The sequence below is a fragment of the Vitis riparia genome, chromosome 1 (genome assembly GCF_004353265.1).
Source record: "Vitis riparia cultivar Riparia Gloire de Montpellier isolate 1030 chromosome 1, EGFV_Vit.rip_1.0, whole genome shotgun sequence".
NCBI classification, from domain to species: domain Eukaryota; kingdom Viridiplantae; phylum Streptophyta; class Magnoliopsida; order Vitales; family Vitaceae; genus Vitis; species Vitis riparia.
In genome coordinates, this window is record NC_048431.1 from 11,094,055 (window position 1) to 11,119,731 (window position 25,677).

The window sequence follows — 25,677 nt, forward strand, 5'->3', positions numbered from 1 at the left end:
TGGACATGTTTGATGTTAGTTTTAGTGCCACATTTGAGATCAATCTTGGTACAATATCAGATAAGGTATTATTATGGATATCAGTTGTTTTCTTTTGTTTATATGTTATATCGGGGGTTCTTTTCCTTTCTTGTGTGGTATCATATTAGACGTGAAATTTGTTGTCGGTTTCACCATAATATCAAATTGGGAGTTAAGTCTTGCACCGACTAGTGCTCCCTTGCCTAATGTTGTATTTGTTAATGCTAAATTTGGCACTGACTTTTATGAGTTTGTATTTCACCTCCGTTTAGGCATCAAATCTTATATCTATTCTTCACTTTGGGTCATTATCAGATTTGTGTGTTGATGTTGGATTAAACATCATATTTGGTATGAGATTGCATCCAATCTCATATCTCATATCAAAGTTGACATCATTTGTATTCCAAAATGAAGCAATTTTAAACCTTGGCCCTAACAATAGCAAGGGAATAACAACATCCAAGCCATAATTCCACACTTCTTCAAATTAGTAAATAATTTATATCAATTAGGTGATACCTCCTTTGTAGATATATGTTTTGAAAATAATTATAAACCTTTCAACTAATTTAGCATGTCATCTAAACGTTAAATGCTCTTATTTATGGCATAATTGTAACACCTCAAAAATTTACTCATGGGCAAAATAGTAAATTACAAGTAATTAATTAATTAATTAAATTCATTAAGGGTGAAAGAGTCTTTTTACAATTAATAATCCTAGGTATAAATTAGATTTTTCCTTTTGCCTTCTTCATTCAAAAAACTCTATCAACCAAAATTAGAGAATTGGAGATCGTAAGGTTCAAGAGTTAGAGATTTAGAGTTTGAAGTTCAGATTTTTTAGGTAAGATTCTAACCCTAAATTAATATATTATATTTGTTAGTTAGTTCTGAACACGCTAAATATTCTTTAAAAATTTTAAATTTAGATTTGGGTTAGTTTTTTTTTTTTTAATTCATTTTAATATTAAAATATTGGAAATCTAAGGTTATGGGTTGATTCATTGGGAAATCTTAAGTTTTTACGTGAAAAAAAATATTATTTGGAAGATTTCGATTTAGGCTATGGTTAATCTATTTAAAAATTTTAGTTAAAAATATTGAAATAATAAATATAGGTTGTTCCATTGATGAAAATAGGGAAATTCAAAATTTCTTAGATCTAATGAAATTTCAAAAATTAAATGAGTAAATAAATATATGATTATATGTGGCTTAAGGGATTGGAAAATATTAAGAAGAAAAAAATTATAAGATTTCAATGTATTGGATGATTTCTAAAAGTATATAATAATAATAAACTTTTATTGGAGATACAATCACTCTACTCATTGATGGTTGATTTTTGAGATCACGATTTATTTTGAGTCATAGCCCTCTCATCGGTGATGGACTTTGATCTATCTTGGAGCATAGTCACTTCAGATGGTTTATACTGGGGCATAGCCACCACATTCACATTCATGGAGCCCGAGGATTTTGATTCATATGGATTACGTTGAGATGTTTTCGTTTTAGCACCAGGAGTAGAGATTGATTGATTTGTTGACTCGGATACACTACTTTACACTGGGGCATAGTCGGGATGGAGAGCATTTTTCATTGGAGCATGGCCACCCTATTGGATCCTATACACTGGGGCATATCCATCTTTTGGAGGGAGATCAGATTGATTCTTGACGTTGGAGCATCCGACGAGTGATATGGAGATTATTAGATTATTTCATGTTGTTCTCGTTGCATACTGGGGCATAGCCACCTTGTTGGAGGTTTTGACATTCAGGCTTGACTTCCTGTTTGTGATTGCTGCTTACGATGGGTTATGGAGTTATCGACACCTCGGGTTTAGTTTTCTTGGCATACTTGGATGATCTCGGATATCTCTCTACCTTTCATTTCATACTCAGACATTTCACCCTTGATACTTTTTGTACTTTCTATCTTACCAGAGCCTGATCATCACCTTCTTTTATCCTACACATCCCACCGTGACACATGACCTCACCATTTTCTCGATTAGGAGGAGATGTAGATCAGTCCTCGATCACTTTGGTTATGTTTTCATACATCTTTTGGACTTTAGGTTCAACATCTTCCATGATGGCAGGGCCTGACAGATTGTTGACTTATTAGTGACGATGGTTTCACTTTGACAGTTGGCATGTTGAGTATTGTTTTACTTGTTCTTTGTATTTCGAGCACTAGTCATCACTGTTTTGTCCATCAGTTAATTTTGTTTTGTCAGCATGGTGTCGTGACACATGGTCCTGTTTGGCATTACCCATCTGAGGTTGGACATTTTCATTACATGATGGATGAGCATATTTCAAAGTACAGTGGTTTGGAGGCATTTTGCATATCTGTTTATTCATCATTGCATACTGGGGCATATCCTCATTCTCCGAGAGCATCAGACCTTCCACATGTTTCATTCGCTTTTTGATCTAGTTGTTGACTCCCTTGAGTTGCATACTGGGGCATACCTTCCTTCCCTAGGATCATTGGACCTTTCACAGGCTTCATTATCTTTCAACTTAGTTGTTGATCCTCATGAGTTGTCATACTGGGGCATATCCCCTCCGACCGAGTCTGTTGGTATCTTCATTTTAGTATCCTTTGGCTTTGGGCCACTTGATCAGATCATTGTTCTTTTCAGTTTGAGTCGGGACCGCACCTATATCAATCGGTCATTCGTCGTTTTAGTTTGAGTCAAGACCGCACCTATATCGATCGGTCATCATTTTATCAGTTTGAGTTTGAGTCGGGGCCGCACCTATATCGATCGGCCATCTCCCTGTCATATCAGTTTTCGAGTCGGGACAGCACCTATATCGATTGGTCATCATCTTATCAGTTTTAGTTTGAGTCGGGGCTGCACCTATATTGATCGGCCATTTCCTGTCATGTCAGTTTTCGAGTCGGGACCGCACCTATATTGATCGGTCATTCATCCTGTTAGTTTCAGTTTAGTTCGAGTTGGGGCCGCACCTATATCGATCAGCCATCTCCCCATCGTGTCAGTTTTCGAGTCAGAGCCACACCTATATCGATCGGCCATCTCCCCATCGTGTCAGTTTTCGAGTTGGGACCGCACCTATATCGATCAGTCATCATCATATCAGTTTGAGTTTGAGTCGGAGCTGCACCTATATCGATTGGCCATCTCCTTGTCATGACAATTCAGTTTCTAGGACCGCACCTATATCGATCGGTCATTATCGTGTCAGTTTGAGTCGAGGCCGCACCTATATCGATCGGTCATTCGTCGTATTAGTTTGAGTCGGGACCGCACCTATATCGATCAGTCATCATCTTATCAGTTCGAGTCGAGGCCGCACCTATATTGATCGGCCATCTCCTTGTCATGACAGTTCAGTATCCGGGACAGCACCTATATCGATCGGTCATTATTGTGTCAGTTTGAGTCGGGGCCGCACCTATATCGATCGGCCATCTCCTTGTCATGACAATTCAGTTTCTGGGACCGCACCTATATCGATCGGTCATTATCGTGTCAGTTTGAGTTGGGACCGCACCTATATCGATCGGTCATTATCGTGTCAGTTTGAGTTGGGGTCACACCTATATCGATCGGTCATCTCCTTGTCATGTCAGTTTGTGTTTCTGAGACCGCACCTATATCGATCGGCCATCTCCTTGTCATGACAGTTCAGTTTCCGGGACTGCACCTATATCGATCGGTCATCATCTTATCAGTTTGAGTTTGAGTCGGGGCCGCACCTATATCGATCGGCCATCTCCCTGTCATGTCAGTTTTCGAGTCGAGACCGCACCTATATCGATCGGTCATCATCTTATCAGTTTCAGTTTGAGTCGGGGTCGTACCTATATCGATCGGCCATCTCCCTGTCGTGTCAGTTTTCGAGTCGGGACCGCACCTATATCGATCGGTCATCATCCTATCAGTTTGAGTTTGAGTCGAGGCCGCACCTATATCGATCGGCCATCTCCTTCTCATGTCAGTTCAGTTTCTGGGACCGTACCTATATTGATCGGTCATTATCGTGTCAGTTTGAGTCGAGGTCACACCTATATCGATCGGTCATTATCGTGTCAGTTTGAGTCGGGGCCGTACCTATATCGATCGGCCATCTCCTTGTCATACTAGTTTGTGTTTCTGGGACTGCACCTATATTGATCGGTCATTCGTCGTGTTCAGTTTGAGTCAAGGCCGCACCTATATCAATCGGTCATTTTCCTATTAGTTTGTGTTTAGTTTGAGTCGGGACCGCACCCATATAGATCGGTCATTCATTCTTCCTATCAAGTCAGTTCGACGTCTAGGCCTTTGTTTCAGTATGACATTTAGAGTCACATTTCCAGATTTGGCATTTAGAGCCATTGTGCATACTCATCCAGGCATTTTTGGGTCACCATGTATCATCCATTTTGGGCATTTAGAGTCACTTTCCTCACCTGGCTACTCTGGTGCTTATTGCTTGATTGTCATTGCTCTTCTAGACTTCCTCTTCCACTGCACATGACATAGTTCTTTGAGTTCATGACACATACTTTGGTCATGTTATTGAGCACCCTACACTCAACATCCTCATATAGCTCGCCTAGGGCAGTCTCCTTTGAGCGTAGTCTTTTCTATACTTCAGAGTGGTTCAATCGTTACTCATCTTTGATATGGTTTTTTGAGTCACTCTCGGAGACGTTTTAGAGGAAGTCTGGGTCCTTAGTGTGGCTTCAGAGGCATTTTGAGATATTATTTTCCCTTAGGATTAGAGCCTTTGTTCATTTGTTGGCTTGAGTGAGTTCTGGTTTCACTCGTGTCCTTTTGGGGGTCTCCTTTGTTCTTCGGTAGAGTTCACTCCATTCAACTCACTATTCACACTCTCTTTATCACTCTAATGTTCATATTCCTTACACTCATGAACTCTACCGAAAATGGGCATATTTGTAAACCCCCTTTGGTGGAAAAAGGCCCGGGGAGAAGTGATTTCTCAAGGACTTATCATTATATTTTAGAAGGGGTAGGGGACCCCCAGCGGCTGACTGATGGACCCCTTCTCTAGGCACGGATGTGCAACTGCAGGGGGCGGTTGCAAACCCATGCTGGCTGATGCATGAACAGGAAGGTGGGTGATGGTTTGCTGGGGAAGAAAAAACGGAGGAAGGAAGAAAAAAAGGGGGAAGGTTTTTTTGGCAAGTCTGTGGGGGGATCCCAGGAGAGCAAAAGCAAAGAGAAAAAAACAGAGGACTGGAGGTACATACGGGGTGTTTTCTTTGCTCATTTTGGCTAGAGAGGAGCTCTCCCAAGTGCAGTATTGTGGATTTTTATTGTTCATGTTTCTGATTACATTGTTATTCATGCATATTTCTTGTTAGTTCTTTTAGCTTTCATTTGCTACTCGGATGTGACTATTCTGTTATTCTCTCATTCTCTTTGTTTTTTGTTTGGGGCTACCATGCGTATGGGTTCATCCAAATCATGTTAATGCTCTCGTTCATGGCCCATGGATTCACATATGAAAATGAGGTTCCATAAGTTTGCATTTTGTTTTTTTTTCTTTTTTTTCTTTCTCTGTTTCTTCCTTGGGGACACGAGGACTTCTTCTCCTTCTTTTTGTGGGACTGGTCTCGGCTCAGAGGGATGTGAGGAGATTTTGAGAGAGAGAGAGGGAGTTGTAGGAAGAACTAGCCACAAGCTTGAGAGAAAAGATGAGCATGAGGGCAGATCTAGAACTGATAACATGGACGACGTTTCTGGGAATGATCAGGTTGCTGCTGACAACCCACCAAGGAAGAAGAGATACCACCGACACGCTCTTCGACAAATCCAAGAATTTGAAGCACTGCTCCAGGAGTGTCTTCATCCTGGTGAAAAGCAAGGGTTGAGACTCCGCAAAAGGCTTTGCTTGGAGACTAGGCAAGTGAAGTTCTGGTTCCAAAATCGTCGCACTCCTTGTTATTCCAGTTCTTGGTGATAATCTGAAGCTTGAGGTAGAAAGGTTGAAGAAAGAGAAGAAGTTGTCCTTTGCATTGTCACCAGGGCGTTTTTTTTCTTTTACCACTCAAACGTCTTCTTATTCTCTCTCATGCGTAATACCCATATTTTTCCTTGACTTTTCCCCCACTCAAATATCCTTCCATCCTCTCTCTTATGCATGCAGCCACATGTTTTGCTCCCAAACCTATTTAATATGTGGGGACCACATGTTTTGCTCTCAAATCTCTTAAATATATGGTGGTCCGGGTGATTTTCTTTCTTTGCCATCTAACCACTCCTAATAACAAAGCCACAACTTATATTTTAATATTATTACTTATGTCTCCATATTTTAATATCCAACCGAAAATCTCATTCTAAATCTAATTTTCAAAACCTCAATTTTCATTTAATTCCCAAAATTCAACTTCCATATTTATTTGTTTAATTACCATTATTATTGTAATTATTACTATTGTTATTGTTATTATCATTATTTTATCCATTTATTTATTTTTAAATTCCATTCTCAAATTTTATTTATTTATTTATTTTTAAATTCCATCTTTTAAACAATTTTCATAATTGAAGTTTCAATTTAAAAAAAATCCCAATATTCGCATTCATTATTTAATTATTATTTTCGTTTTTATTATTATTCTTTTTATTTATTCATTTATTTATTCTTAAAAATTTCATCTTTAAACAATTCTTCAAATTTCCAACTTTTAAATTTAATTCCAATTTTCGAAATTTCAATTTTTATATCAATTTATTTAATCATTATCACTTTATTCATTTATTTATTTGTTTATTTTTAAAATTTCATCTTTAAACAATTCTTCAAATTTCCAATTTTCGAACTTAATTTCTAATTTCCAAAATTCTAATTTCTTTCAAATTTAATTCCCAAAATTCCAATTCTTAAATTTAATTCCCAAAATTCCAATTTTCAAATTTAATTCCCAAAGCTCCAATTTTCAAATAAATTCCAAAAATCCAATTTTCACTTGAACAATTTTAATTCTACTCCGATTCTCAAACCTTATGTTTTTCTTGGTTTTACATAAGCAAGAATAATGAATTTTCATAATTCCAAAATAATGGAATTTGTGAGATTAATTCATGCAAGATCAATCGAGCTTTGGTGAGGGCCCCACATACATGATTTTATGATTGATTGATTTATTTATCGATTTGTTTGTCACGCGCGATTGATTTATTCCACTCTATGGCATGCATGTGATTATTCTGTGTTTAATTGCTAACATTCGCTTTCATTGAAGTAAACCGGTTCATCACTCAAGTGCATTCTTTGCCTCTCCTATTCATTCAATTATTTTGTTTTGAGTGATATTCCTTCAGTATCCATGCTCGATTAATTAATTGCCACCATTGCTTCATTCTATTAGTAGAGACTTGACTTTAGGGACTTAGAGGGGTGCTACGGTCTTTACCGTACCTTCCCGATAAGTAACCTGACTCCCGAACCCGATCTGGTTTTTCGTAAACCACCTTTTCCAAATAAGGAGTCACACTTAGGATTTTTCTTTCTTATTTTGTTTACCCTTTTAAAAATAAAACAAAAATAAGTGGCGACTCCAAGTCATTTTTGAATAAATAAAATCATAATTTTTCAAAAAATCGAGCTCGCCATCGAGTGGGGTAACGCATGAGCCGAAATGCGGGGTCCACACATGTTTGATTCAAAAGTTTTATAAATAAAGTATATGTTATATCTCCTATTTGTAAGTATAATTAAAATATTTTATCTATGAAATTGTATTAATATTCTTTATTGAGCTTTGAACTCATTTCCCCTTTGTTGATAACTTTTCAGGTACCCTCAGTTAGAGTGAGGAGTGATGGTGAGGAGGGGAAATTAACTTGTTAGAACTTTTGTCAAAACTCTCTTTATTTTGAACATTATTTAAATGTTAAAATTTATTTTTCATTAGAATTATTTGAGTTTGGAGTTATTTGAACAACAACACTTGGTTTGATGTGTTAGTTTCAAAAATTGTTATATGGATATTTTAGAATTTTTTTTCTACTACTCTGAACAAGAATTTGATAATCGGTAATTTTTCAGTTATAATACGAATGTTTGAGTCGTTTTCACTTTGAGCCTTTGGACTTGAGATGTGAAATGACTGTCATACCCTTGAAGTGGGTTTTGGGGCGTGACAATAATGATCTATGCAGGTATGCAAGTCACCATCTTTTGGATTAAGGTCAAAACTACGTTCAACCTTTGGTAGCATGACATTAACCTCTTACGTGTTCTTTGCATATACGGACATACTCAAATTCCAAACAAGCAATAATGAGAAAAAAAATGTCCCACCTACTTGACGAGACAAGTTTTAACTAATAATACATGATTAAAATCACAAACTACTACAATAGAACCTCAAAAATTCCTATTGTCTTCATTTTGGGTCCTTTTAATTAACCTATATGATAAACAAACAGAGGTGTATTTTTATATTTAGAACTTCAGGTGCTCCACTAGCCTCTTCACCTCAAAATTTTCACCACTTCCACCGTCTGTGATTGGGTTAAACACTTTATTCTCAATTTTTGGATGGGGCTGGCCTAAAAAGATGGTGTTGCTTTGAACATGGTCCTTGTGCTGAAGCAAGTACAACGCCCATTCTACCCACGGTAACTTGTGCTCCTCGCTTTGTCCTGGGATAGAAACACATTTTGCCATGTGGGAAGGCAGACAAAAATGCTGGAATAGAATATTTTTATCATGCCAATTACTTCAGTAAAGAAAAATGGTATGGTGAATATTATTGAAGAATATGGTTGAATCTGAATACTGCCATCTGCATCAGCGGGAATGATTGTACAAACACGTCAGACACAGAAAAAATATCTGGGATACGAAGAGAAACAATACAGGATGACGTGGTAATTTATGGTGGGATGGATGAATTCTGAAGAAAAGACCTTTCAGTAACAAAAGTTTAGTTATATTAACCTCCAAGGAATCAAATGTTGGCAGGAGAAAGAGCCTTCAGTGACAGTAACTAAAGTTCGTTGTCATCTTTTTCTAGACGGATCAAACGTTAACGATGTTGGTCCACTGGCACAATTGAAAATCGAAATTCAGCCTCAAAGTTTTAGGTGGAATCAATCTTTTCCGTGGAAAACGCAGCGGCAAGAAAGGAACCTCCGCGGCTCCACCCACCGAGTACTCTAATACAAGCATTCATTTCTTAGGAAAGATCTATACCACTCTCGCGTTAGTACTGTTACCAAAGCCGAAGATGACGACCGACGCCGTTTCATCCACGCCGACAGCTTCAACTCCGGCAGTCAGACGCCGGTGGGACGTGTTCCTCAGTTTCAGAGGCGAAGACACTCGCGGCACCTTCACCGACCGTCTCTACACCCGTCTTCAGCATAAAGGCGTTCGAGCCTTTCGAGACAACGAAGGCTTGAACCGAGGTGATAAGATCGATCGTTGTCTACTCGACGCCATCGAGGACTCTGCGGCTTTCATTGCTATTATTTCACCCAATTACGCTAACTCTCGTTGGTGCCTGGAAGAACTCGCCAAGGTCTGCGAGTGCAACCGGCTCATTCTTCCCGTTTTCTACAACGTGGACCCTTCGCACGTCCGGGGACAGAGGGGGCCTTTCCTTCAACATTTTAAAGACCTGGAGGCACGGTTTGATGAAGAGGATGTTTCGAAATGGAGAAAAGCTATGAAATATGTTGGCGGACTCGCCGGTTTTGTTGTCAATGGGTAACCCTTCCTCTTCTCTGTTTCAAACCTTTAGTTTAGAGAGAGAAACACGATTTCAATTCAAGAGATAAAAATCTAATCCTGGTTTTCAGATTCAGTTCTTAGAGAACAACCTCATCCGATTCGGCCCTAATTCTGGTTTTGACAATGCAGTTTAGAAAGAAACTAATCTGGGTTTTGTAATTATTTTCATTTTATATTCCTTACACGGATCTTGAGTTAGGTATTGACAAAAGAGAAGATCTTTCACCTTCGCAATAGTTCATCAGAGCACAAGGTCCAAGACCAGAGGGAACAGCAACGGAACTCCTTTAGTAGACATACCTCGCACCAATCTTAATAAATTAATTGATTCTGAAATATGTTTTCCCTATTCGCAATTTGCTATTGTTCCAAGTTTTGATCAATCATATTTGCGGAATTTTTTGAGTCTATACACAAGTGGGGGACAATTTTTATTATCTTCACTTCTTTTAACTATTATATTGCTGCGGAAATTTGTTATCAATTAATGCTACCTCCAACTCTCTCATATCTCGGGCATCGTCTCAGAGTCATTTAATCATCAAAGTTCCTGTCTATTGGCAGGTTTGGCGACGAAGCAGATGTGATTCAAACTTTGTTGAATAATGTTTTGGCTGAATTGAGCAAGTGGAGCGGTGTGGCTGCCTTTACTGTTGGACTCGATTCTCGTGTAGAAGAAGTGTTGGAGTTGTTAGACCTTAAATCCAACAGCATCAGAGTCTTAGGACTTTATGGACCAGGTGGGGTTGGTAAATCAACCCTTGCCAAGGCTCTTTATAATAAACTTGTCGCCCACTTTGAAAACCGCAGTTTCATTTCAAATGTCAAAAAATATTTGGCACAAGAAAATGGTCTGCTATCTCTCCAAATCAAACTCATTGGGGATCTTTCCGGTATGGCTTCACATGTAAATGAAGTTAATGCTGGTCTTGTTGCCATCAAAAGCATAGTCCAAGAGAAGCGAGTACTTATTATATTAGACGATGTTGATGATGCAAGCCAACTCACGGCAATTGCTGGCAGGAAAAAATGGAGAAAATGGTTTTATGAAGGAAGTAGAATCATTATCACTACTAGAGATAGAGAGGTTCTGCATGAGCTTCATGAGAACGAGCTCTATGAGGTGAAACAGTTGAATTCCCCTGAGTCGCTACAACTTTTTAGTCACTATGCATTAGGGAGAGTGAAACCCACCCCAGACTTCCTTCCTCTGTCCAAACAAATTGTATCTCTTACAGGAGGACTGCCCTTGGCTCTGGAAGTATTTGGTTCTTCTTTGTATGATAAGAGGAAAATAGAGGAATGGGAAGATGCTCTGCAAAAGTTAAAATGGATAAGGCCCATGGATCTTCAGGGTGTCTTAAAGATAAGTTATGACGGGCTGGATGAACAGGAGAAGTGTATATTCCTTGATATTGCATGTTTGTTTATTAAAATGGGAATGAAGAAAGAAGATGCCATTGATATATTGAAGGGTTGTGGTTTCCGGGCTGAGATAGGAATAAAGGTACTTGTTGACAAATCTCTCCTTAAGATTGCAGAGGACTATACTTTGTGGATGCATGACCAGCTTAGAGACATGGGAAGACAAATCGTTCTCCATGAAAACCATGAAGATCTTGGAATGCGTAGCAGGCTGTGGGATCGCAGTGAGATTTTGCGTGTCTTGCAGAATAACTTGGTATGATTCATAGCTAAGGCACCTTATCTTTTTTTTTTCCATTCTTTTTCAGCAGCAAGTTTTTTATAATATATTTATCCCGCTGATTATTTGTCCTCATCTTCACTTGGTTCAATTTCTGATTTTGTAATACTCTCTCTATGATTGGCATCAGGGATCAAGATGTATTCAAGGTATGGTCCTAGATTTTGTAAGTGATATCTTTATGAAGGATTCTGCTGCTGCTTGGGGTCGCTTTAGAGGAACACCCAATTTCACCACAGCAGTTACATGGCTAAAGGAAACATATAAGGAATATTTTCAACATGCAGCAGAGAAAGAGAGGGAATTGATACTTCAAACTAAGTCATTTGAATCCATGATTAACCTAAGGCTGCTTCAAATCGATAATGTACAATTAGAAGGAGAATTCAAACTCATGCCTGCAGAACTGAAGTGGCTACAATGGAGAGGATGCCCTTTGAAAACTCTTCCTTCTGATTTCTGCCCTCAAGGACTTAGGGTCCTAGATCTTTCCGAAAGCAAGAATATTGAGCGACTGTGGGGCGGCAGATGGTGGAGGTGGCACAATAACAAGGTATGATCACTAGTAAGGCCCATTACAATTATTGTTTTGCTCATTTCTTTTTAATGGTCTGATTCTTATCCAAATTTTCTGCAATTATTGCAGTTCCAAAATCACAGTAGTGGAGAGTCATGGGTTTTAACATGAATACATGGCATATGAATACATAGCATATAATTGGAGTTTTGGGCCAGATAGTTAAATTAAAAGAAAAAAAACCAACCTGTAGATTAAACTCCCAAATAATTTTCAATCTTACATGCCAATGGTCATGCGAATAAATTGTTTTTATTTTACTTTTTGTCTAAGGTAAAACCATATTCTGCTTTTCTTTTTTATCTCAATAATTCCAATTTCAATTTGGAGTTGTGGTTTTCTAATTATCTCCATATGTAACTACACTAGTGAGCTGCATTCTCAATCAATGCGGATGTTCTCTGAGTCTTCTGACCAAGATGGATTACATTAAGAATTTTTTTAATTCAAAATCATAGTCATAGTTTTTCTTTCACAAAGTCCTTTAATGGCCCAAAAGTCTTTTGGTAATGAGTGAGGTTGACAGCTGTCAGTCATGGACGGTCGAACTAAAATGGCAGAATTGCACCTTGTGATCATGAAGGTGAATATCCTAGGAAAGAATCTGTCGAGGCAGTTTGCTTTATGGTTCCTGGACTGCTGCAGTTGTATTAAAAGTGACAGTAGATGACTTCCGCCGGTGTGGCACTGGATGATGTAATTGCTCATCAGAATCCTAGGAAATTGTTATGTGATGTTGCCTTAATGATACTAGGGATGGTAATGGATGAGTTTAGGCTTAATGTGGAGTTTGAAATTAAAATAATAAGGGTAGTAGATTTGGGATTTTTTTTTTTTTTCTAAAACATGAGAAAGGTTTGACTATTGCTTTATCTCACCCCATTATATATATAACTAATTTTAAAAAATAATTCAATTTAAATTTTTTATTTTCCTATTTTAACACATAAAATAATTATAAAATATATTTATTCTTAGTATAATTAAATTTTTAAAAAAATTAAATTTAAAAGAAAAAATTAAACAATACAAATGGATAGAGATAGGAAATTCTTATAGTCATCCCACCCAGCCTAATTCTATTTAATTTAAAAAAAAAAAAAACGAGAATGAAAATTACTTAAGCAAACATAACGAGGTCAAAATCAAGTGATTTATCCCAAACCTGTCTTACTATCATCCCTAATTAAGCATAGGGTGATTTATCCCAAACCTATCTTACTATCATCCCTAATTAAGCATAAGAGAGGAGGGTATTATATTAATGTATTTTTGTGTGTAGTAATTGAATTGTGGATGTTAAGGATCTAGCAAAGGAAAAGCACCAACCTTTTTCAAAGAAATTGATAAAATTTTAACTACAAGAACACTTCACAGCATTAACCTTTGTGAATTTGAATTTTAATGTCAACTGTGAGCTGCTTTGACGTACTTCAAATTTTGCCTTGTCATTTAGAATTTCCAATGTTATGCAAAATCAATGGGTTTTTTAAAATTGCTTTTGAAAATCAGTTTGAAACAATTTTTTGTTTCAAAATTTAAATATAAAAACTAATTTTTTAATTATTCACTATAAAGGTAATGTGTACTTATTATATATAATGTCAAATTTTTCAAAATATTTTTCATAATTTTAAAAACTATTTTGAGAAAGAAAAAAAATGTCAAACCGTTAGAAAACAGAAGTCCAAGAGCTTAAGCTTATAATGGGTCGTCATGGTTCTGACTTGGTCAAGTATTTTTTCACTTTGACAATCCTAATGGTCCCCTTCATGTGAACTTGAAGTAGTCGCGACTCACGACGACCCTCCGTGTGGTATAAAACACTGGTCACAGTGATAGATAAAGCTTTTATCATGTCCGTAGGAATTACTGATGTCCTCAGTCAAGGTTTTCAAACATATCCATCCATGTGATAGAAAGCATCTGTTAGGGTGTGTTTGTTATATTAGAATAGGGGAATGGGAATGAGAAATGAATTTATTTTTCATTTATTATGTTTGAATTATAGATTAAAAATAAGAATAAAAAAATGATTTTTATAGAAATTAAATTTTATTACGGTTCTTATTTCTTGACACTTTTGGTAAGTGAAAATAGAAATGAAAATAAAGTGGGAATGAAGCTAAATTATAATATCATTTAGAAGAGTAGAATCAAAACATTAATAAGAGTGAGATTTGATTTCAATATTAATGAATTGTTTACTTTATTCGTATCCTAAATCATGATCCAAACACAATAATGAATGGAAAGGAATGGAATGGATTTCCCATTTCCATTCTCTATTGCAGTGTTACCAAACATGGTATTTTTCCCATACCAATCAGAGTGCCCCTGACCATGTATGAAGAACAAGTTCCGCTACTTGGATTTCATATCAGTCCATTGCTTCTTCCTTATTAGGATGTGGTAGATTGTGATTGGAAACTGCAAGAATGGATGCTTCCTTATAATTTTTCTGTTTTCAACTTATTTATTTCCATATCACACTAAAGTCTAAAGCTACTGATGGTGCTTCGTCTTATCCTTATTTTGTTTACCAGGTGGGTGAGAACTTGATGGTCATGAATCTCCATGGTTGCTGTAATTTAACTGCCATTCCAGATTTATCTGGAAATCAAGCCTTGGAAAAGTTGATTCTTCAGCACTGCCATGGCCTAGTTAAGATTCATAAGTCAATCGGGGACGTCATTAGTTTACTTCATTTGGACCTGAGCGAATGTAACAACCTTGTTGAATTTCCAAGTGATGTCTCTGGGCTGAAAAATCTCCATACCCTTATCCTCTCTGGTTGCTCCAAACTGAAGGAATTACCAGAGAACATAAGCTACATGAAATCTTTAAGAGAACTCCTTCTTGATGGAACTGTTATAGAGAAGCTACCTGAATCTGTACTCCGTCTCACAAGACTTGAAAGGCTTAGTCTAAATAATTGCCAGTCATTAAAGCAATTACCTACATGCATAGGCAAGCTGGAATCCCTTAGAGAACTTTCATTTAATGATTCTGCTTTAGAAGCAATACCTGATTCCTTCGGATCTTTGACAAACCTTGAGAGACTAAGTTTGATGAGGTGTCAATCCATCTATGCAATTCCTGATTCTGTCGGCAATCTCAAATTGTTGACAGAATTTTTAATGAATGGTAGCCCAGTCAATGAATTGCCTGCTTCTATCGGTTCATTATCCAATCTGAAGGACTTATCAGTTGGTCATTGTAGATTTCTGAGCAAATTGCCTGCTTCAATTGAAGGATTAGCTTCAATGGTTGAGCTTCAGTTGGATGGGACATCAATCATGGACCTACCAGATCAGATTGGTGGATTGAAAACACTTAGGAGGCTTGAGATGAGGTTCTGTAAACGTCTTGAATCATTGCCAGAAGCAATTGGAAGCATGGGGTCTCTTAATACTTTGATCATTGTGGATGCCCCCATGACTGAGTTGCCAGAATCCATAGGGGAGTTAGAAAATCTCATCATGTTAAATTTGAACAAGTGTAAACGGCTACGCAGATTGCCAGATTCAATCGGGAATTTGAAGTCATTGCATCACTTGAAAATGGAGGAAACTGCTGTTAGGCAACTACCTGAAAGTTTTGGGAAGCTCACAAGCTTAATGAGATTGTTAATGGCAAAGCGGCCTCATCTTGAGCTGCCCCAAGCCCTTGGACCAACAGAGACAAAAGTCCTTGGTGCAGAAGAGAATTCGGAGCCCATTGTACTTCCAACTTCTTTCTCAAATCTCTCCTTGTTGTATGAATTGGATGCTCGCGCTTGGAAAATATCTGGTAAAATTCCTGATGATTTTGATAAGCTGTCATCGTTGGAGATTTTGAATCTTGGTCGTAATAACTTCAGCAGTCTTCCGTCTAGTCTGAGGGGCCTTTCCATTCTCAGAAAGCTTCTTTTGCCCCATTGTGAAGAGCTCAAGGCTCTCCCTCCACTTCCCTCAAGTTTGATGGAGGTGAATGCTGCAAACTGTTATGCTTTGGAAGTTATATCTGATCTGTCAAACTTGGAGAGTTTACAAGAGCTGAATCTTACAAACTGTAAGAAATTAGTGGATATTCCAGGCGTTGAATGCTTGAAGTCATTGAAAGGTTTCTTTATGAGTGGTTGCAGTTCATGCTCTTCCACGGTAAAGAGAAGACTCAGTAAGGTTGTACTTCTTTCCCTCTCTTTCTCTTTCTATTTCTTAATCTGCAAGCTCTTAGGTTTTGGAGAAAAACTGAAGGTTTCGTTTGTGACAATTACAAAATGCAGGTTGCTTTGAAGAATTTGCGCACTTTAAGTATTCCTGGAAGCAATATCCCAGACTGGTTTTCTCGCAATGTTGCCATTTTCTCAAAGCGCAAAAACCTTGTAATCAAAGCTGTGATTATAGGAGTTGTGGTCTCTCTCAACCATCACATACAGGACGAATTAAGAGATCAACTTCCCTCAGTCCCAGGCATCGAAGCGAAGATCCTTAGAATGAACAGACAGATATTCGGCACCATGCTGGACTTAACAGGAGTACCAAAGACGGATGAAGATCATCTATACTTGTGTAGATATCGTGAGTTTCACCCCATAGTCTCTATGCTGAAAGATGGCGATAAGATACAGGTGACAATGAGAAATCCACCGATGGTTAAAGGGGTAGAGCTGAAGAAATCTGGGATTCATCTGATTTTCGAAAATGATGATGATTACGATGAAGATGAGAGATCATTTGATGAAAACCTACAAACTGTATCAGAAAAAATAGCAAGATTTTTTGGTCCTTCTGAAGGAGGTAATAGCATCTCTGACTCCATAGATGAGGTCGAACAAGAAAAGCAGGAAATGGGAATGAAAGAGGAATGGAAGGAAGAGAAGAAGGGCTGTGATGGTAGCCATAGAAGTTCATTTCTTCTTTTCTTCTTCATTGCCCTTCCTTCCTTCTTTCTGTTGTTGAGTTGGTCGTGGACACGCGGCTAGTGTTGGTTTTCTTTCAAGTGCCTTGTTGGGTTCCCCACGTTTCCTAGACTGCTTGTCAGTGTAAATTATTTATAATATTTTATCACATTAATTTTCATACTAAAATTTTATGCTCTTTTATAAAACATTTTGTTATATTGTTTTATTAAATATATTAATATACTTTTTTATGTTTTTATATGCAAAATATTAATTATTTATGGATGAGAGTCAATTACTTAAAAGGATTAGAAGATGATCTCACCGTGTGTAAAGTTCTCCAAACAGTATGCTGGAATTATATTTTAAACCTAATTTAAATTATCTACTTTTGATTTAGACTCTGTATCAAATAGAAGTAAAAAATTATAATTTTATATGTGTATAAACTCTTTTTAATCATATAGATATATTTTGAAATTTGGGTCAAAATGGACAACATCTCCATGAGAGATAACATATCCTAACACAAAAAAACATTAATTTAATTTTCAATTTTATATTATAAAAAAGAGAAAATAAAGAAAATAAGAAGTACACAAATTTTAGAGCATGTGTTGGCAACTATTTTCTAGATTCAAACACATATTTAGTAATTTTTTAACAAAAAAAAAAATTCTCTAATAACATTTTTTGAAAATAATTGTTTTTTAAGAATATACCAGAATTATTTTCAATTGTTTTTTCTTATTTTTTAAGGATTGATTTAAAAAAAATATTATACAAATACGAAGAATGATTGAAAATAATATATCAAAGATAAAAATTATTTCTAAAACACATTTGAAAACGTAAAAATGATATTGAGGATATTTCACGTTCCCAAACATATTTTTGTTTTAGAAAACATAAGAGAATTGTTTTTAAAAATTATTCTCAAAATAGTTGTCGAGACTGTGTTTTAAAACATTTCTTAAAAAGCCCTTAAATTTTCAAAGACGTATTTTTAATTTTATTAAAAAGTAACTTTTAAAGTTAAATATATTTTGCCTCAACAGTGATGTGGTTATAAGTCAACCAAGGCAAAAACTAATTAAACACATTGAAAATGCCAAACATAAATAAGAATTCATTTATAGCTATTCTTAAAGAATTGGAAAAAAGTTATTTTCTTTTTATAAAAATTAAATATTTAGAAAAATTTTAATCTAGAAAATAGCTTAACATGCATGGTTTTAAAATTAATATTTGGTGGATTTTCTTTTTTAAAAAACAATCAATTTTATTATTATAAAATGGAAATTTTTAGAATATTTTTAAATGCTCTAACTATTATAAAAGTGTTTTTGATAGAAATGTGAATGTTATACATCAAAATCGCTATACATTTAGGTAATATTTGGAACATTGGAAGAAAGGATGGAAGTCAAAAATCAATTTAATTCCCATTAATGTATTCTAATTGTTTTTTAAAATGAGATTGAGAACCAAAATTTATTAGCACAAAAAATAAATCTTGCTCTCACTATAATTTTTATTCCTCTTCTACACAGATCTATTATTCACCTTTTTTCTCATTCTATTTTCATTTCATTTCACATGTATCTTATAAAGTGTCCCAAATTCTTAATTGGTATTGGTTTATATTTTTATAAATATTCTATTTCATGAAAAGGAAAAAGTTATGAAACAATGATGAACGTATAAAAACTATACAAGATGGATAGAGATAAAAGGAATTATAGACGACACCTGATGAGGAAAGCAGATTTATCGTTCAGGATGTAGATATAAAAAGTAGGAAATATAGGGTCTTTGAGGAGCCCATTAGTTGTAAATGTTTGAGAAACCTAGTAGTTATATATGATTTTTGTCATTTATGATATTCTCTATGAGATAGTAGAATAATTCATGATTCTCTTTCATAAGTCAACGTAAACATATTTGATTGAACCATATTAAAATATCTTATACTTTTATATAAATTGTTTTATCTTCAACATTATTTGCATTAAAAAGAATAAAATATTAAAGGGAAAGCATATTGCATTTCAATGTTAAATATTTGTTTAAAATAAAAATTATATTGTATTACAATATTTGCTATTAAAAAAAGTATGAAATCTCTCTTATATTTAATATTATTTGGAAATCATTTGTAACAATATATATTAATAAGTAATTTTGTATTTTTTTTAATAATAATCATGATTAAAATATTTAAAATGTATAAATAAAAAAACTATATTATGTTGTTAATATATGAAAAATTATATATGTCATATTAATTAATTGATATATTAGTATTATTTTATAATATATTTTATACATTTTTTTAGTTTTTGTTGGGACTACAAATTTATTTATTTATTTTAATCAAAATTCTTTATTTACAAAATGAGCAAATAAAAAGTTGAAAAAAAAAAAACAAAATGAAGAAAATAAATGAGAAGGATAAATTAATAATTTAATATATATATATAACCTATGATTATTATATTCAATGTAGAAGGGAAATATATATATAAATAAATAAATAAAAGTTAATATATCTCACCATTTATTCTATCTCATGTTTGATTGGATATGAGTTATGATAATGGATGTTCATTGTCAATTAAATATGAGATAAAATAAATTATCATATCTTATATTTTATTTAATATTATATCCAACCAACCAAACATAAATCGAATGACTTAACTTAAACTTATATTTAACTTAAATATACCTTATGTACTTAAGTATCTAGAATTAAGTTTTAGCAATCATGCTTTAAGATTAATACTACTTAAATAAAATGTTTAGAGATTAAACTAAGACATAGTGAAAATATCATTTTTATGATTCACTCAATAAAAGATTGTAAATTTTGTTTCACTCTATCCTCATTAAAGAATAACATATAAAAAAATTATTTAGAGAAAAAATTTATATTTTGTTGTAAAATAAAAGAATTAGAAAAAGAAATGAGAAAAGAATAAATTGGAATGCTTAGAGAGAAATGAATATATTTTTATTAGCAAGTCTTTCTTTTTACATGGAGTTAGAAAAATATTTAAATCAATATGGATGATTATTTACAAGTATCATAAACACCCATATTTTATAATAATTTTCAAATTCTTTATATTCATTAAAGATTGAATTTAAAAATACTCATCTTAAATTTATGTTACATTTTCTTTTTATATTTTTCTTAAATTCTCTATGATTTAAAACTTGTCTCTATATTTTTAATTTTTTTATAATCTTTAAACAAAAAGAACTACTTAATATTCCACTAATCTTCCCAAAAGAAAAAACAAAAAAGAAATGAGAAATTGAAATAAAACGGAATTCGAAACAATGAGATGGCATGAGGGGTTTTTATTGCTCAAATACATGTGTTTTTTTTTTTTTTAAAATGATAGTTATGAATCTATTCTCGAAAAAAGTTAACCTCATTCACTTCCTCTGAGATTTTGACTAAATACATGTAACATGTATTGATTTGAAATTTCATTAAGGTTATGTTTGGTGCTCGAAAAGTACAAAAGAAAGAAAAAAAATGTTAAGGAAAATGATTTTCTCATGTTTGGTTATCCTATAAAATATTTCAAAGAAAATTAAATATAATTAAAATTAGTTAAAAACTTAAACATTTTAAAATTATGTAATCTTTATATTGATGAGTTAAAATAAATAAAATGAGTTTGAAGTAACAAATAAAAATAATTTTTTATCTTTAACTATATTTTTATTTTCTTTTACTTTTTTTTTTCCTTTTTTTTTCATCTCTATTTTCTTTTCTTTGCATTTTCTCTCAAATTTTTCGAGAACCAAACATAGCCTAAATGTCTCCTCTATTCTTTTCATTTGTCATTTTTAATCACTTTCCTTTTCACTTCAAATAGGGAAGATATTTCATGAAATTTCAAATTAATAAGAGTCTCGCATACTTAGCAAAAACCTGAAGAGAAGTGAATGAAATGAACCGTTTTCAAAAATACAAAATTTACATTCACATCAAAATTGTGTTTTAAAAGATAAATTTTCCTTATAACTATATGTCAAAATCATTTTTTCAAAGATAATTTAAATAATGATATATTTTTATAAATATTTTATAAAATGTTTGTAAATTTTTCTCATATTAAAATCTCATTTTGAAAAGAAGACATTAAAAGTCATATATTTCGTATTTTATAAAATACTTTTTTTATAAATATTATTATTTAGATATAAATTTCATGACATGGGGGTGTAGCTCAAATGGTAGAGCGCTCGCTTTGCATGCGAGAGGCACGGGGTTCGATCCCCCGCACCTCCATTTAATTTTCCTAATATCTTATATTAAGTAATATCAACAATGCCCTATCTTCATTAAATTAAGAAATGCCCCCATTCGTGTGGGTGGTGTGCGCGCTCTGTTTATTTTTCCATAAGAAACTCCACTCAGCTGTCAACAGATGATGGCTGGAGTGGGAAGGTTATCAGGGTTTACCATAAATCTCAATCCAACAGCCACAACCAAGCTCAACCTCAACCTCAACCTCACACCATCTCCAAATTTCACATGTCCCCCGCAATCACTTCATCTCCGTCACCGTACCTCACCCACTGGAAACCCTACAACTCTCACCTCCCATGCCAGGGTCTCTTTTTCGCGCTCTCTCTCTCTCTCTCTCTCTCTCTCTCTCTCTACATATATATATATATATATATATGCTGTTATATATTTCAACTTTTAACACTTGCGTTTCCGGGGCTCCGTTTGGCTACGGGGAAAATGCGGGAAAAAAAAAAGGAAAAGAAAAGAGATTTTTAGTATTATTGTTTTGTTTTTTCTTACAAATAAGCTATCCTTCTAGCTCAATTCTACTAGCGGTTCATTTGCTTTTATTTTCTTTCGTTTTCTCTGCAAGAAAAGAAAACAGAAAGTAATGATAAAATAGGTTGAAATTCGGAAGGAATTACCTAATGAGGTGTGTATTGGCAGTTAAGCGGTTCAGCGGGCGAAGCGCCAGAGGAGATTGATGAATCTTTCTTTGAGGATGAGGATTTAATTGAGAGTGATGAAGAGGATGAGACAGAGAGCAGTGCAGATTTGTTAATCAAATTCCTTCAAAGCATGTTTAAGAAGGCGTCAAAGCATGCCAAGAAGGCCTCACGCTCTGTATTACCGGCGGCAATTTCCCCTCAGTTGGTGTGTCTCCTTTTCTTCACTGCTCTCGCCTTTTTAAAAATTTTTTTCCTCATCACGCCTAGAATTTCATGAAAACGGACTCATTATAGTGGTTTTTTCTTCATATTTCTGGAGAAATCCATACTTTTGTACTTATTCGAGGATGCATTTGATTGTTGAACGCATATCAATACGGTCCATCTTGTTTTCCATTGCACTTAAGGTGAAAATTCATCTTCTTGCCATATCTATTATCTTCTGTCAAAGCCTGAATTTCATCATGGATTCCTGCGTTTTGAGTACCCCGTAAAACATGACGGGATTGAGAAAATTCCTAAAATCTCCAAAGGCCTTTAAGTACATAGGATCAACAAATAAGGACTGAAGAAACAAGCTGAAGCAATATTATGTAATACCTGATTTAGAGATTTGGGGTTTTTTGTAATTAATTTTAATGGAATTCTTTAAGGCAATTTTGGAAATAATATTGAGGTCCTCTAGATATATCTTGTGTAAATTATCTCATCTGATGCACTTCTGCTACAGGTTTTGTTTCTGTCTGTTCAGGATTCTTTGGTTGCTAATTTCATTTTTGGCTGGGAGGTTAATTTGACATCATGCTAGTTTTTGTTATGCTTCTGTTTGCTTATGTCGGGTTCTGTATAATGACACTTTTGAACCGTGCTTCTTGTATTTGGTTTATGCGGAGAATCTGTTATTTTCCTATCAAATATCTCTGTTCTGTCATATTCTACTTCAAAATGTTACCACAAGTTAGTTTTGGATGCCTTCTTATCTTCCCAAGTAGCTGCTAGTTGTTTTCTATAACCCTTTTTTCCCCCTTGTCTGGGGTTTGCAGGTGTCCTTTGCAGTTGATGGGGTTCTTATTTTGGCGTCCCTTTCGATTATTAAAGCACTTCTTGAGGTACTGCTTTGTCATTACTAATTCTGACTAGTGTAGATGCCATCTACTGCCTCAAAATACAACTTTGGAGACATTTCACAAGCATATATCAGATCCAAGATCGCTAGGCCATAATTATAGCATTATTATGATCATCTGATCTTATATAAGTTATTGTTTTGCTTAGCTTTTGAATCTAAATGGGCTTTTTTTTTAAGACACACAGAACCTTATGCTAAAAGGTTTGTGTTTGGTGAGGTCTATCAGATGGGCTTCCAGAAGAATTCTCCACTCTCCAAAGGTCCATCTTGAGAAGCAATGACAAAGGGAGCTTCTTGAAATGCATTTTGGAAGTCAAGATGAGGATGCAAAAAAAATGAAATTAAATTTACCCTTAAAGACAACTATATCCTCTGTGTTTGCTACGAGGAGAAAATAACAAATCCTATTTTATTTCCAACAGTAACTGTAGGGGCTATCCTGATTTTTCTTAAGTCCTCATAGTCACAGGATATTTCAAAGTTCAAATTTATAATGATGACTAAAAAGACTGAAATTTGTGATTCACTTTCTTTAGGTTTTTAGAAGATGAAACACATACAGTAATTTCTTCCCAATATGAATAAAATCTCACTCTGAAGAGCAATGTACTTCTGTGGGATTCTGAAGCACAAGTTTGTCATCCAACTCGGGTCTTTATTGCTTTTGGAGCCCTTACTGCTTTAGATTCATTCTCTAGATATTTTTGTTTTTTATTTTCTGTCACCTGTGTTTTGTTTGTTGTTATTTACATCTTTGGTAATTTTCTAATAAATTAATTGTGAGGTTATAGAACAGAAGACTGGTTCTGTTAGTAAGAGACTTGTTTTATTGTTTTGATGATAAGATAGACAGTTGCTGATGCCCATTTTTGAACTTACTGATGTTTGCTTCTCAAAACATTAACCTTCACTAAACACCTACTCTTTAACATGAATTATGAGAATGATTTTGCATGAAAACATTTTCATCAAGCACTTTTTAGCACAATAAGCTGTTCCAAATACAGTCCAAATCTTCCCACCAACAGAAAACAAACATTTGATGTGGTTCTCCAGTCAAACATGATTCCTGGAAAAATTTAGCTTGAAGTAAACAATGCTCAATGTAATGGGGCACTCTGAAATGGCTTGCTTTTCCAGCTGAGTTTTCTTTTTCTTTCACTATTGCATGGGAATAATGATTGTTGAAAAGCCTTGCCCAAGTGGTATCAGTTTTATTACTTGCAATCCGGTATTTGATAAAATTCTTAATATGATCTGTAACAAATGCAGTTCCTGGTAATACTATTTGGAGCATTCTTGTTTATTTCATAATTGGACAGGAGGCAAGCGAGATAAAAGTGTGGTAACAACAACTGATCTGGTAGTGAATGTTGTTTGCAGGTGTTTTGCACCCTTGGAGGTACTGTATTTGTGGTAATCCTACTCCTACGTGTGATCTGGGCAACCGTTTCCTATTTCCAAACGAGTGGGAATGGCTTCAGCCAGGGTGGAACTTCCTTTGGTACAACACAACCAATAACATGATTTCATTATTGTTTAGAGACCTCTCCATTTTTTTTTTCCTGTTTCCTCCTGTAATTAATTCTGGAACGCTTCATCTTAGTATTTTCTTCCATTTTCTTTGTGAAAGCAATGGCGTATTCTTTACTTCAAGCCACATACCACTGGATAATTTTGATCAAGTAAATTCCTTCCGGACATCAAAGAGAAATCATTGAAAGGTCTGATGTCTATAGACTCTTTTAAATGCTTGTTTTTCCCTTGCTCCCTTGCTTTGCAATGCGCAACATCAATCGCCTAACTTGAAGGGTATTTTTTTTTTTATCAAAAAAGGTCCTATACAAAGACCTGGCAACATCCAGTGGTATTTGTGAAAGAAATGTCTATCTTAGAAGCGTAGGTAGGAATTATAGTTAGAAACTCCGTCCAGTAAGTGAATCTATGAAATCAAATTTGAGGTTGAACAGCTAATTAGGCACGCTCATCATTTTGTTTTTGGGTTTTCCCCTTCAATTTATTTGGTTATGTTTTATTTTTTCCTGTTATTTTCAACTTCCCATTCTACTGAAAGGCCACATCCAACCTGGTAAAGAGGCCGCTTTGGCATATGGTTCGGCCGTTGGACACTTGGACTTCCCCTGCAGCACTATCACCTCTTACCAGAGTTTTATTTTTGTTTCAATGACTCAAATGCAGAATTTGGCAGTGAATTACAGGCTAAAAAAAAACCAAAAATGAAAGGGTGGGTTGTCGGGGGAAGGCATGAAACCGACTAACCAGGTCTGTTCTCATTTACTCAAATTTTCAATGAGAAACAAAAAATGAAGACATCGTGTATCTGTTTGGAGCTGTTTTTAAAAGTACGTAGTTATCCAATGTTAAAAAACAGCTTTGACAAATGTTTTAAGCTAAAATAATTTTATGAGAAATTTTTATAAAAATAAGTTATTTTTTTCAAATAAACTTGAAGTACTTCTAGGTATTTTATAATAAATTTTGAGAAAAATAAAATAAAATGATATTGTATGTTTGGGTTCTCCGTTACAAAAACTAGGGAAAACCATGTTTTCTGCATGTATGTGATTAGTTAGCAATGGCGACGATTGGACCGGGAGTGAGTGTAAGGGA

General features: G+C 34.8%; 2 protein-coding genes and 1 non-coding gene across 3 annotated transcripts; all 3 read left to right on the forward strand.

Annotated features, from left to right (window-relative positions):
• The first annotated feature begins 9,065 nt into the window (after positions 1 to 9,065).
• On the forward strand, positions 9,066 to 17,120 carry LOC117907509 (disease resistance protein RPV1-like). Its single transcript, XM_034821098.1, has 5 exons — positions 9,066 to 9,743; positions 10,332 to 11,448; positions 11,603 to 12,025; positions 14,596 to 16,212; positions 16,317 to 17,120. Exons 1-5 carry the CDS (start codon positions 9,262 to 9,264, stop codon positions 17,013 to 17,015), a joined length of 4,338 nt encoding a protein of 1,445 aa, XP_034676989.1. The 5' UTR covers positions 9,066 to 9,261; the 3' UTR covers positions 17,016 to 17,120.
• A 4,053-nt stretch (positions 17,121 to 21,173) lies between these two features.
• TRNAA-UGC lies at positions 21,174 to 21,246 on the forward strand. Its single transcript has one exon. It is a non-coding gene; the product is annotated as a tRNA-Ala (tRNA).
• A 74-nt stretch (positions 21,247 to 21,320) lies between these two features.
• LOC117915265 (protein SHORT HYPOCOTYL IN WHITE LIGHT 1) lies at positions 21,321 to 24,796 on the forward strand. Its single transcript, XM_034830849.1, has 4 exons — positions 21,321 to 21,571; positions 21,916 to 22,122; positions 22,961 to 23,026; positions 24,430 to 24,796. Exons 1-4 carry the CDS (start codon positions 21,386 to 21,388, stop codon positions 24,571 to 24,573), a joined length of 603 nt encoding a protein of 200 aa, XP_034686740.1. The 5' UTR covers positions 21,321 to 21,385; the 3' UTR covers positions 24,574 to 24,796.
• The last annotated feature ends 881 nt before the right edge of the window (positions 24,797 to 25,677 follow it).